General features: G+C 46.3%; 1 protein-coding gene across 1 annotated transcript in view; it reads left to right on the top strand.

The window, feature by feature from the left end:
- Positions 1-12,370, top strand: part of grip1 (glutamate receptor interacting protein 1) — a 253,128-nt gene extending 240,758 nt beyond the window's left edge. The window contains 3 exon segments of the mRNA XM_031815294.1: positions 2,232-2,465; positions 4,116-4,262; positions 5,401-12,370. Of these exon segments, the coding sequence (XP_031671154.1) occupies positions 2,232-2,465; positions 4,116-4,262; positions 5,401-5,718 (699 nt within the window). The 3' untranslated portion in view covers positions 5,719-12,370.
- The last annotated feature ends 1,586 nt before the right edge of the window (positions 12,371-13,956 follow it).

Here is a 13,956-nt window from a genome sequence, read left to right as displayed (position 1 = left end):
TTATACACTACATGGGCCCTATTCCCTATATTATACACTACATAGCACCCTATTCCCTATATTATATACTACATAGCACCCTATTCTCTATATTATACACTACATGGGCCCTATTCCCTATATTATACACTACATGGGCCCTATTCCCTATATTATACACTACATGGGCCCTATTCCCTATATTATACACTACATGAGCCCTATTCCCTATATTATATACTACATAGCACCCTATTCCCTATATTATACACTACATGGGCCCTATTCCCTATATTATACACTACATGGGCCCTATTCCCTATATTATACACTACATAGCACCCTATTCCCTATATTATATACTACATAGCACCCTATTCCCTATATTATACACTACATGGGCCCTATTCCCTATATTATACACTACATGGGCCCTATTCCCTATATTATACACTACATGGGCCCTATTCCCTATATTATACACTGCATAGGCCCTATTCCCTATATTATATACTACATAGGCCCTATTCCCTATATTATACACTACATGGGCCCTAATCCCTATATTATATACTACATAGCACCCTATTCCCTATATTATACACTACATGGGCCCTATTCCCTATATTATACACTACATAGGCACCCTATTCCCTATATTATACACTACATGGGCCCTATTCCCTATATTATATACTACATAGCACCCTATTCCCTATATTATACACTACATGGGCCCTATTCCCTATATTATACACTACATGGGCCCTATTCCCTATATTATACACTGCATAGGCCCTATTCCCTAAATTATATACTACATAGGCCCTATTCCCTATATTATACACTACATGGGCCCTATTCCCTATATTATACACTACATGGGCCCTATTCCCTATATTATACACTACATAGGCCCTATACACTACATGGGCCCTATTCCCTATATTATACACTACATGGGCCCTGTACTATGAAGGGAATAGTGGGCCATTTGGGATGTATCCGTAGTGCTGCCTGGAGGTGTGTTGACGCTCAGCAATACATTGTAAATGAACCTTGAAATGAAAGTGTCAATGCAGGAAGTAAGTGACACCGTGTGAATCACAGAGGTTAGTTTGGAAGGAAGAGAAATAATTATCCTGTCGGGTTTGGAGACATTAAATCAAGGAGGCTTGACTGAATTAAATGCCACCTCAGCTTGGATTGAACCCTACGGCTCCTCATTCGCTTTAAATGAACATGTCTGTTAATTAATGTCAGTATTGAAGAGCATGTTGCATTTGTCAACATGAAAACTGGCAAATTGTATGTTGGAATGAATCACACACATCTTCCATTTAGAGTCAAAGCGCTGTACCTTGTGTCTTGGTGCATGGAGACTGTGACAGTGTGTTGTTTGCCAAACTGTTTCGGGTTTCTGCAGCACCTCTATGCATCAGCTTGGGTCAAACAGTGTTCAGTTTCACTTGTTTGTCACAAACATGAGACTTCCACGTCTGGTGGTTTGAGTGACATCACTCATTCCTGTCCAATCCGTGGGAAGAGTGATGATGATGTGACAATGGGCATGGCGGTGTGAGCAAAGCATGATGGGACAGTTGCAGCAAGGCGTCTTGGGTTTTGAAGTTTTTCCGTCTATGTTTTGTTTGTTTATTGGGTCATGATGATGATGAACCAACCATCTCCTCTGACAGGAACTGTCTATGTTATTATTCTACGATCAAACCATTTCTCTTTGACATACTGCTTGAACACATTCTACACCTGGAGCAATTCTCATGTCCATGAGCGTACCCTGTACTTCATATCTCACTTTGGAAGTTCATCACCATAACCCCCTTTTCTCCCTCTCTGGCCTCTCCCCCTCCTCTCTCTCCTCTCATTTCCCCTCTTCTCCCCCTCCTTCATCTCCTCCGTCTCTCTTCTCCCTCCCTCCCTCCCTCTCTTCCTCCCCATCTCCTCCCTCTCCCCCTCTCTCTTCTCCCTTCTCCCCTCCCTCCCTCCCTCCCTCCCCTCCCTCCCTCCCTCCCTCCCTCCCTTCCCTCCCTCCCTCCCTCCCTCCCTCCCTCCCTCCCTCCCTCCCTCCCTCCCTCCCTCCCTCCCTCTTCTCTCTCCCTCCCTTCTCTCCATCTCCCCCCTCTCCCCTTCCTCTCTCCCTCCCCCATCTCCTCCCTCTCCCCCACTCTCTCTTTTTCTCTCGGTTCCCTCCCTCATCTCCTCCCCCGGTGTCTCCTCCCCCCCCCCCTCAGGCCACCATTATGTCAGGCAGCAGTCTGAGTCTGAACCATGACCCTGCTCCTCTGAGGAGCCACCTGGGTCGGCAGGCCAGCTTTCAGGAGCGCAGCGCAGCCCGGCCTCAGTACAACCAGTCCTCGCGCTCCAACACCCTGCCCAGCGACGGGGGGCGCAAGGCCTTCGCCATGAGGAAGATGAAGCAGGAGATGAATGACGTCATGTCGCCCACCCCCGTGGAGCTGCACAAGGTAACGATGATAAACCACCACCAAGGCCCTCTGGGGCCCTCCAAAGCCCCCCGGGGCCCACCAAGGCCCTCCAGGGCCAGAGTACTGCTGCTTTTCTTTACACTGTTTACTTCATTTCATGGAACGTTAGAGGGGTTAAAAACCCTGTGAAGGTAAGAACGTGCTGACGCATCTTAAGTGTCTGCGTGTCTTCAACTTGAGCTTTTTGACAACTTCAGTTATGATGAAGCTCTGGTACTGACATGTTAAGACTGTCAGCAGACACAGCCTGTCATCCAGTCTATCAATCACATTATGACTGTCAGCAGACACAGCCTGTCATTCAGTCTATCAATCACATTATGACTGTCAGCAGACACAGCCTGTCATTCTGTCTATCAATCACATTATGACTGTCAGCAGACACAGCCTGTCATCCAGTCTATCAATCACATTATGACTGTCAGCAGACACAGCCTGTCATCCAGTCTATCAATCACGTTATGACTGTCAGCAGACACAGCCTGTCATCCAGTCTATCAATCACATTATGACTGTCAGCAGACACAGCCTGTCATCCAGTCTATCAATCACGTTATGACTGTCAGCAGACACAGCCTGTCATCCAGTCTATCAATCACATTATGACTGTCAGCAGACACAGCCTGTCATCCAGTCTATCAATCACATTATGACTGTCAGCAGACACAGCCTGTCATTCAGTCTATCAATCACATTATGACTGTCAGCAGACACAGCCTGTCATTCTGTCTATCAATCACATTATGACTGTCAGCAGACACAGCCTGTCATCCAGTCTATCAATCACATTATGACTGTCAGCAGACACAGCCTGTCATCCAGTCTATCAATCACGTTATGACTGTCAGCAGACACAGCCTGTCATCCAGTCTATCAATCACATTATGACTGTCAGCAGACACAGCCTGTCATCCAGTCTATCAATCACGTTATGACTGTCAGCAGACACAGCCTGTCATCCAGTCTATCAATCACATTATGACTGTCAGCAGACACAGCCTGTCATCCAGTCTATCAATCACGTTATGACTGTCAGCAGACACAGCCTGTCATCCAGTCTATCAATCACGTTATGACTGTCAGCAGACACAGCCTGTCATCCAGTCTATCAATCACATTATGACTGTCAGCAGACACAGCCTGTCATCCAGTCTATCAATCACATTATGACTGTCAGCTGACACAGCCTGTCATCCAGTCTATCAATCACATTATGACTGTCAGCAGACACAGCCTGTCATCCAGTCTATCAATCACATTATGACTGTCAGCAGACACAGCCTGTCATCCAGTCTATCAATCACGTTATGACTGTCAGCAGACACAGCCTGTCATCCAGTCTATCAATCACATTATGACTGTCAGCAGACACAGCCTTCATCCAGTCTATCATTCACATTATGACTGTCAGCAGACACAGCCTGTCATCCAGTCTATCAATCACGTTATGACTGTCAGCAGACACAGCCTGTCATCCAGTCTATTAATGAACTGCATTATTTACACCAGGTTAAATGTTTCATTGATAGTTGAGGACATTATTGATTGATTGGTTGAGGCCATTATTGATTGATTGGTTGAGGACATTATTGATTGATTGTTTGAGGACATTATTGATTGATTGTGCAGGTGAGTCTGTTGAAGGAGTCGGACCTTGAAGACTTTGGCTTCAGTGTGTCAGATGGCCTCCTGGAGAAAGGTGTCTATGTCAACAACATCCGCCCAGGTGGACCTGCAGAGGTCGGGGGCCTGAAGTCCTACGACAGGCTGCTACAGGTACACACACACACACACACACACCATCACCCACATCTCTCTCCGCCACAAGGCCTGAAACTGCACCATTTTGTTTCTCTCCGTCGCCCACAAGCACTTTCAGCATTTAGATAAGAAATCATTTGACCTTTCCATTAGTTTCTATTTCTTCCGTGTAGCTAAAGACAGGAAGTAGATATGGATGTTACAGAACTCCCTAAAGTAGAGCAGATCTACACAGTTCATACAACGTCAAAGGATTTTTTGTATTTTTTGGGGCCCCAAATTGATACACAACATTGGCCTAATTTCCCGCTGGTCTAAGTGAGGCTGACTTGGCAGAGAGACTCGTGTTGATGGATAGATGAATCCCTCTCCAGGGAAGCTGTCAATCTAGTGAACGTGTCATTAGCATATGAAAAGAAAGGTTGTCTCATTATTCGCTGCTCAGAGAGAGAGAGAGAGACTGTCTTCCTTATCAGCTTCCCTCAGGTCACTGTTGTTGTTTTTTAAAAGCACAAACAAGGAACTCAACTACACTACAGGTGAATGTCAACCTGAGACGTTATTCAACTTTTATTTTTTTCCAAGTCGCTGACAATGTTGTTTTTAAAAGCACAAACACAAAAGGTGCTCAAGGAAATGAACTGCAGTTTATTCCGATAGCCAAGATGATACATTATTCAGCTTGTATGTTTACTGTGGTTGTAATTGACGGGTACATCAGTAAATATTACATCAGTCGTACACAGGAGCAGAGAGAGAGAACGTAAGTGTTCTGACTTCCTGTTTGAAGAACAGGACTGGGTTTTACAAACGGTTCACCTGAAGGTTTAAACAGAGTAGATGTATTGATCTTGTCGGCTCCTAACTGAAATGAAAGGAAACCGCTCTGAGGCAAAGCCTGAAGTTAAACTTTCAGTCTCAGGAAATACAAATATCACATATTTGTTTGGCTTTTAAACCAAAGCTTTTAAACCAGATATACACCAGCATCGTGGCAAACCTCTGCTCACCAGATGATGGTCAAACAGAGGTTTCCCACGATGGACCTTCAGTCTGTGCTTGCTAGCTGGAAACGCCAAACTCAAATCACTTCCTTTCGTTGCCTTTTTAAACCAAATCTAAATAAGTATTTCTCTGGTCTTTGGTTTCTCAGATCAACCACGTGAGGACCAGAGACTTCGACTGCTGTCTGGTGGTCCCTCTGATCGCCGAGTCAGGAAACAAACTGGACCTGGTGATCAGCAGGAACCCTGCTTCCTCCAGAACCGGGTCCCAGTCAGAACTGAACCAGCTACCCGCCGAGGAGCCTGTTATCAACTGGACCGAGCCGGGGGACAGCCTCTCTGGCCCTCCACCGAACCAGAACCACCATTCCTTGTCCAGGATGGCTGCTGGAATCGGGGTGACTGGGATCGGGGCGGCGCTGGCCGGGGCTGGGCTAGATGATAGAGACCCCACTAAGACCTTATAGCAGACTGGAGGTCTGAAGGCCCAAGGCTCTCTCTTTCTCCCCTTCCCCTGTGAGTTGTCCTCCCCCTGGTGCTACTGTAGAAAACCACTCTGATGAGACAGGGGGTCAATCTAAAATGGAGCCTTATTGCACGTGCAGGGCACTACTTCTGTCCAGAACCTCTTTTGCAGGCTAACCCCTCACAGCTCTGGCTAAAAGTAGTGCACTACCTAGGGAATAGGGTGTTATTAAGGACACAGATAGACAGACAGTGTTCCTAGGTGGACGGTGGGGTCCTGGGCCGCTAAGTCAAAGCACACTGACAAAACTAAACTCCTTCCTCTGAGCCAGAGCATGAGCCACAATCACAAGAGGTTTCCTCCTCTTCCTCCCTCACACTGGGGACTATTGAGTACGGTACGCACCACTACCCAAGGACTACAAAGATGGAGGTGAACTACAAAGATGGAGGGTAACGTCTACCACACTGACCTCTTGGAAAATACCTGAGACAAAAATAACAACAGTGATGAACTGAAACAATAGTGCCATCCGACCGATCCTCTCCTTTTTATTACTGCAGCTGGACTATAAAACAGTAACACAATTCTGTTGTTTAAAACAAAACAAAAGACAAAAGAAAACACAATAATATTTGCTGAAATGTTTACATGTGATGCTGGACTGGCCACTCTGTACGTGTGTGTTTGTGTTGCTGCACCACTGCTGTGTAGCGTCGTGACAGAAACAAGGCCAGAGTGATACAAACCCTCCATCTAGTTATTCTAGGGAGTCCTTCCTTCCCTCCTTCTCTCTCTCTCTCTCTCTCTCTCTCGTTCACACTTGGCTTCACTCTGTCCTCCTTGTCCTCCTTCATCTGTCATAGATGGGTCTCACTAGCTCTCTGTCCCTCCCCCTGTGATTTCTAATGGTTTTTACAGAGACAATATCACTTCTTCCCAGTGATTTTTAAGTAGACTATTTGACTTGGGGGAAGAAAGGAAAACAAACATCTGGAAAATAGCACAATATTTGAAACGTGACCCCCATTTATTTAATGAAGCCTGTACTGTAGTCCTGCGTCTCTGAAGCCTGTACTGTAGTCCTGCCTCTCTGAAGCCTGTACTGTAGTCCTGCCTCTCTGAAGCCTGTACTGTAGTCCTGCCTCTCTGAAGCCTGTACTGTAGTCCTGCCTCTCTGAAGCCTGTACTGTAGTCCTGCCTCTCTGAAGCCTGTACTGTAGTCCTGCCTCTCTGAAGCCTGTACTGTAGTCCTGCCTCTCTGAAGCCTGTACTGTAGTCCTGCCTCTCTGAAGCCTGTACTGTAGTCCTGCCTCTCTGAGCCTGTACTGTAGTCCTGCCTCTCTGAAGCCTGTACTGTAGTCCTGCCTCTCTGAAGCCTGTACTGTAGTCCTGCCTCTCTGAAGCCTGTACTGTAGTCCTGCCTCTCTGAAGCCTGTACTGTAGTCCTGCCTCTCTGAAGCCTGTACTGTAGTCCTGCCTCTCTGAAGCCTGTACTGTAGTCCTGCCTCTCTGAAGCCTGTACTGTAGTCCTGCCTCTCTGAAGCCTGTACTGTAGTCCTGCCTCTCTGAAGCCTGTACTGTAGTCCTGCCTCTCTGAAGCCTGTACTGTAGTCCTGCCTCTCTGAAGCTGTACTGTAGTCCTGCCTCTCTGAAGCTGTACTGTAGTCCTGCCTCTCTGAAGCCTGTACTGTAGTCCTGCCTCTCTGAAGCCTGTACTGTAGTCCTGCCTCTCTGAAGCCTGTACTGTAGTCCTGCCTCTCTGAAGCCTGCTCTCTGAAGCCTGTACTGTAGTCCTGCCTCTCTGAAGCCTGTACTGTAGTCCTGCCTCTCTGAAGCCTGTACTGTAGTCCTGCCTCTCTGAAGCCTGTACTGTAGTCCTGCCTCTCTGAAGCCTGTACTGTAGTCCTGCCTCTCTGAAGCCTGTACTGTAGTCCTGCCTCTCTGAAGCCTGTACTGTAGTCCTGCCTCTCTGAAGCCTGTACTGTAGTCCTGCCTCTCTGAAGCCTGTACTGTAGTCCTGCCTCTCTGAAGCCTGTACTGTAGTCCTGCCTCTCTGAAGCCTGTACTGTAGTCCTGCCTCTCTGAAGCCTGTACTGTAGTCCTGCCTCTCTGAAGCCTGTACTGTAGTCCTGCCTCTCTGAAGCCTGTACTGTAGTCCTGCCTCTCTGAAGCCTGTACTGTAGTCCTGCCTCTCTGAAGCCTGTACTGTAGTCCTGCCTCTCTGAAGCCTGTACTGTAGTCCTGCCTCTCGTAGGCAAGACTGAGGAGGAGGAGGATGTTGAAATGGAACCAGGACAGTCAGTCGTCCCCTTAGGCTTCATCACAATGCGTTTGGCAGACGAGACAAGACGTGACGTCTCCTCTCCATGCATGTCACCAAGCACACTGGTTGACCTAGAAGCATAATATATGAAACCCTTTAGAGAAGGATTTAAAAAGCTTTGCTTTGGGGAGAATGAAGAAGCAGCTTTATCTAGGCTACGCGCAATTAGAAAGAAACAAAACAACAAAACACAATCTGCAATTCCCCAAAAACAAAAATGGCGACTTCTCTGAATCCTAGAATACAGGATCGCCCATTTCCCTGAAGCACCTTATCCTTCATTTGGACATAGATCTATTGTCATAAATAGATGCAGAAGAGATGTTTTTAATGTACGAGGTGGTGATATATGCAATGTGCTTCCTTACAGCTCCACTAGTAAAGGGAGGAAGAACAGACCCTGAGTCTGACTTGCCTGCATACAGTATGAGTGGAATAGGTATGCTAACACTGTGCTGTTACAGGAACCAGAGATAGAGTTTAAAAAGAATTGTGATATCCAATTAGTAGTTACAGTCTTGCCCCATCGCTGCAACTCCCGTACATGGAGAGGTGAAGGTCGAGAGCCATGCGTCCTCCGAAACACGACCCTGGCAAGCCGCACTGCTTCTTCACACACTGCTCGCTTAACCCCGAAGCCAGCCACACCAATGTGTGGGAGGAAACACCGCACAACTGGCGACCGTAGTCAGCTTGCAGGCGCTCAACCCGCCACAAGGAGTCGCTAGAGCGCAATGGGACAAGGAAATCCCGTACGGGCCAAACCCTCCCGTAACCAGGACAACGCTCGGGCCAATTGTGCGCCACCTCATGGGTCTCCTGGTCTCGGCCCGGCTGTAACACAGTCTGGGATGGACACCGGGGCTGTAGTGCGCCGCCTCATGGGTCTCCTGGTCTCGGCCCGGCTGTAACACAGTCTGGGATGGACACCGGGGCTGTAGTGACGCCTCGAGCCCTGCGACGCAGTACCTTAGACCGCTGAGCCACTACGGGAGGCCCCAGAGAGAAAGTCCTACTACTTCAGACCATTGGACAGCACATCGCAGGTAGTTTCATCGGTACTGAAACTAACAACTACTTAGGAAGAGGCACCTATAAAACTGGGTTTAGAAAAACGACTTCCACATTATAGCCGCCATTTATCCTTTTAAAACGACGATCTGAAAAGAGCGCCAACCAACCAGATATCAAATCAACCTTAATTAAACACCCGGAATAGTAACGTTACTCATTTAATTTCTACCATCCAATCAAAATGACCCATTGATTTAAGGGGAGGGGGAAGACCCATTGATTTAAGGGGAGGGGGAAGACCCATTGATTTAAGGGGAGGGGGAAGACCCATTGATTTAAGGGGAGGGGGAAGACCCATTGATTTAAGGGGAGGGGGAAGACCCATTGATTTAAGGGGAGGGGGAAGACCCATTGATTTAAGGGGAGGGGGAAGACCCATTGATTTAAGGGGAGGGGGAAGACCCATTGATTTAAGGGGAGGGGGAAGACCCATTGATTTAAGGGGAGGGGGAAGACCCATTGATTTAAGGGGAGGGGAAGACCCATTGATTTAAGGGGAGGGGGAAGACCCATTGATTTAAGGGGAGGGGGAAGACCCATTGATTTAAGGGGAGGGGGAAGACCCATTGATTTAAGGGGAGGGGGAAGACCCATCGATTTAAGGGGAGGGGGAAGACCCATTGATTTAAGGGGAGGGGGAAGACCCATCGATTTAAGGGGAGGGGGAAGACCCATTGATTTAAGGGGAGGGGGAAGCATGAGGTAAAATCTAAAAACAACCCAAGCAATTCAAAACAGCTTCTCTACTTTGTATCCCACCATCCCTGTACCCTATTTGAGTAAATATCAACTAATATGCTAATCTGTGTGATACTGGCTTTGTTTAAAGTATGTTTTTATACGGTTCATTGTTTCTCTGAGGTTTGCCCCCCCCAAAAAGGCTTCAAATAATAACAAAGAATTTGTAATATAGAAAATGACACTTGTTTGATGATGATGATGATGAGAGATGTAGAGGTGTATATTGAAGGACCCAGTGTAATGTCTTACCATTTATAGGGTAAGGCAACAAGATGTAATTCCAGTAAGATTTTCACTTCATAAAAAAAACAACTATGACACCAGAAAAAAAAGAGGTCTGTTCAAAAGCAGGCGGACCTGTGGCAAAACAGACGTTCCCTAAACATGTACTTCATGTAAACTAGTGCCGTTTTCTGGACGAGTGACGTCACCTTTGTCTTCAGTGCTCACAGAACACGGTCTCTTGCTTACAGAACTAGATCAGACTTGAAATAGGGGATCGAATTGAAAATGGGGGGGAAAAAAAATTCCTGTCTAGGATTTCTATTTCTATGGTCTCACTATTTTTTTGTTTGTTGTGTGGAAATGGCTCACGTACGACAGCATTATCCGTCCCACGATACAACCAACCACTCAATCTCTTATTTAGACAACGATCTCGCTCTCCATCTCTCTCACTTGCGCCATAGAGACGGTTGGAAAAGCCATGTCGTCACATGTTCACTTTCAAGTGCTGTAGTTATACATGGACAACTCCCAACACACTGGATACTTAACTACTGAAATGGCTGACATCAAATGCACTGTATACTGAAATGACTGACATCTCAACTATTGACATGGACAACTCCCAACACACTGGATACTTAACTACTGAAATGGCTGACATCAAATGCACTGTATACTGAAATGGCTGACATCAAATGCACTGTATACTGAAATGACTGACATCTCAACTACTGACATGGACAACTCCCAACACACTGGATACTTAACTACTGAAATGGCTGACATCAAATGCACTGTATACTGAAATGGCTGACATCAAATGCACTGTATACTGAAATGGCTGACATCAAATGCACTGTATACTGAAATGACTGACATCTCAACTACTGAAATGGACAACTCCCAACACACTGGATACTACTGAAATAGCTGACATTTCAGCTACTGAAAATAGCGGACATTTCAGCTACTGAAAATAGCGGACATTTCAGCTACTGTAAATAGCGGACATTTCAGCTACTGTAAATAGCTGACATTTCAGCTACTGTAAATAGCTGACATTTCAGCTACTGTAAATAGCTGACATTTCAGCTACTGTAAATAGCTGACATTTCAGCTACTGTAAATAGCTGACATTTCAGCTACTGTAAATAGCTGACATTTCAGCTACTGTAAATAGCTGACATTTCAGCTACTGTAAATAGCTGACATTTCAGCTACTGTAAATAGCTGACATTTCAGCTACTGTAAATAGCTGATATTTCAGCTACTGTAAATAGCTGATATTTCAGCTACTGTAAATAGCTGACATTTCAGCTACTGTAAATAGCTGACATTTCAGCTACTGTAAATAGCTGACATCAAATGCACTAGATACTCAGCTACTGAAAATGGCTGACATCTCAGCTACTGAAAATAGCTGACATCTCAGCTACTGAAAATGGCTGACATCTCAGCTACTGAAAATGACTGACATCTCAGCTACTGAAAATGACTGACATCTCAGCTACTGAAAATGACTGACATCTCAGCTACTGGAAATGACTACACACAGTTCAACTGTAGTAGCCCAACAGTAATATTTTGACTACTTCAGTCACTGCTACTATTGTTGTCTTTTAAGAGTCCAGTTGAATCTCAAGCCATTCGCTGTGGTTTATTTAACCACAGATACAGTTCATTTGCACCTTCGGTTTCTTTACAATTCACCTCAACGCTACAGAGAACAAGCTTTTGGACTTATGCAGACGAAGCCTAGAGTTAAATAGAAAAAGAAAACTCAGGTGGAGTGGTCATTTTTCTGTTCTTAATACTGGAGTACACACACTGCCAATTACCATAGTGGGGGTCAAACATCTTTTTTTTTTACCTTTATTTAACCAGGCAAGTCAGTTAAGAACACATTCTTATTTTCAATGACGGCCTGGGAACAGTGGGTTAACTGCCTGTTCAGGGGCAGAACGACAGATTTGTACCTTGTCAGCTCGGGGGTTTGAACTCGCAACCTTCCGGTTACTAGTCCAACGCTCTAACCACTAGGCTACCCTGCCGCCCCACTGTATGATACAGTTAAAGAAGCAAAAACTCACTGTTTATGTCCCTGAAAAAATATTGTATTTTTATTTCTAATGGACCGGTATAATGACCTGTAAAAGTATTTTTGTACAAATTTAATACTTTGGTAGCATGATATTTATCGTCTGTGTAACTTTGGGAATTCCTCCAGCTGTAGACATTTATATGGCCGAGAAAAGAGAAACAATAAAAATAAGATTTACAGAGTGGGGAAATAAACAACATGGCTGAGGTGATTTATAGAGTGGGGAAATAAACAACATGGCTGAGGTGATTTATAGAGTGGAAAATAAACAACATGGCTGAGGTGATTTATAGAGTGGGGAAATAAACAACATGGCTGAGGTGATTTATAGAGTGGGAAATAAACAACATGGCTGAGGTGATTTACAGAGTGGGAAAATAAACAACATGGCTGAGGTGATTTACAGAGTGGGAAAATAAACAACATGGCTGAGGTGATTTATAGAGTGGGAAAATAAACAACATGGCTGAGGTGATTACAGAGTGGGAAAATAAACAACATGGCTGAGGTGATTTATAGAGTGGGGAAATAAACAACATGGCTGAGGTGATTTACAGAGTGGGAAAATAAACAACATGGCTGAGGTGATTTACAATTAAAACATGACTTTAAAATAAACAGATGGTAATGCAGAGTTTCCTGTCTAATGATGGCGCCGGAGGGGATTCCGACCGCAAGGCGCCACAGAGGGAAGTGGGTAAGGCCCAGTACATCACTGGGGCCGAGCTTCCTGCCATCCAGGACCTCTGTACCAGGCGGTGTCAGAGGAAGGCCCAGTACATCACTGGGGCCGAGCTTCCTGCCATCCAGGACCTCTATACCAGGCGGTGTCAGAGGAAGGCCCAGTACATCACTGGGGCCGAGCTTCCTGCCATCCAGGACCTCTATACCAGGCGGTGACAGAGGAAGGGCCAGTACATCACTGGGGCCGAGCTTCCTGCCATCCAGGACCTCTATACCAGGCGGTGACAGAGGAAGGGCCAGTACATCACTGGGGCCGAGCTTCCTGCCATCCAGGACCTCTGTACCAGGCGGTGTCAGAGGAAGGCCCAGTACATCACTGGGGCAGAGTTTCCTGCCATCCAGGACCTCTATACCAGGCGGTGACAGAGGAAGGGCCAGTACATCACTGGGGCCGAGCTTCCTGCCATCCAGGACCTCTATACCAGGCGGTGACAGAGGAAGGGCCAGTACATCACTGGGGCCGAGCTTCCTGCCATCCAGGACCTCTATACCAGGCGGTGACAGAGGAAGGGCCAGTACATCACTGGGGCCGAGCTTCCTGCCATCCAGGACCTCTATACCAGGCGGTGACAGAGGAAGGGCCAGTACATCACTGGGGCCGAGCTTCCTGCCATCCAGGACCCCTGTACCAGGCGGTGACAGAGGAAGGGCCTAAAATACCGCACGGCAAGCGGGTACCGGAGCGCCAAAGTCCAAAAGGCTCCTTAACAGCTTCCACCCCGAAGCCATAAGACTCCTGAACAGTTCATCAACTGGCCACCGGGCTATTTACATTACTGCTACTCATTATTATCTATGCATAGTCACGTTACCCTACCTACCTCCATTACCTCAACTACTGCTACTCATTATTATCTATGCATAGTCACGTTACCCCTACCTACCTCCATTACCTCAACTACTGCTACTCATTATTATCTATGCATAGTCACTTTTACCCCTACCTACCTCCATTACTCAACTACTGCTACTCATTATTATCTATGCATAGTCACTTTACCCCTACCTACCTCCATTACCTCAAC

Source organism: Oncorhynchus kisutch, unplaced genomic scaffold, assembly GCF_002021735.2.
Source record: "Oncorhynchus kisutch isolate 150728-3 unplaced genomic scaffold, Okis_V2 Okis09a-Okis19a_hom, whole genome shotgun sequence".
Taxonomy (NCBI): Eukaryota; Metazoa; Chordata; class Actinopteri; order Salmoniformes; family Salmonidae; genus Oncorhynchus; species Oncorhynchus kisutch.
Note: the sequence above shows the minus strand (reverse complement) of the source record. Positions and strands in the feature narration are given on the sequence as shown.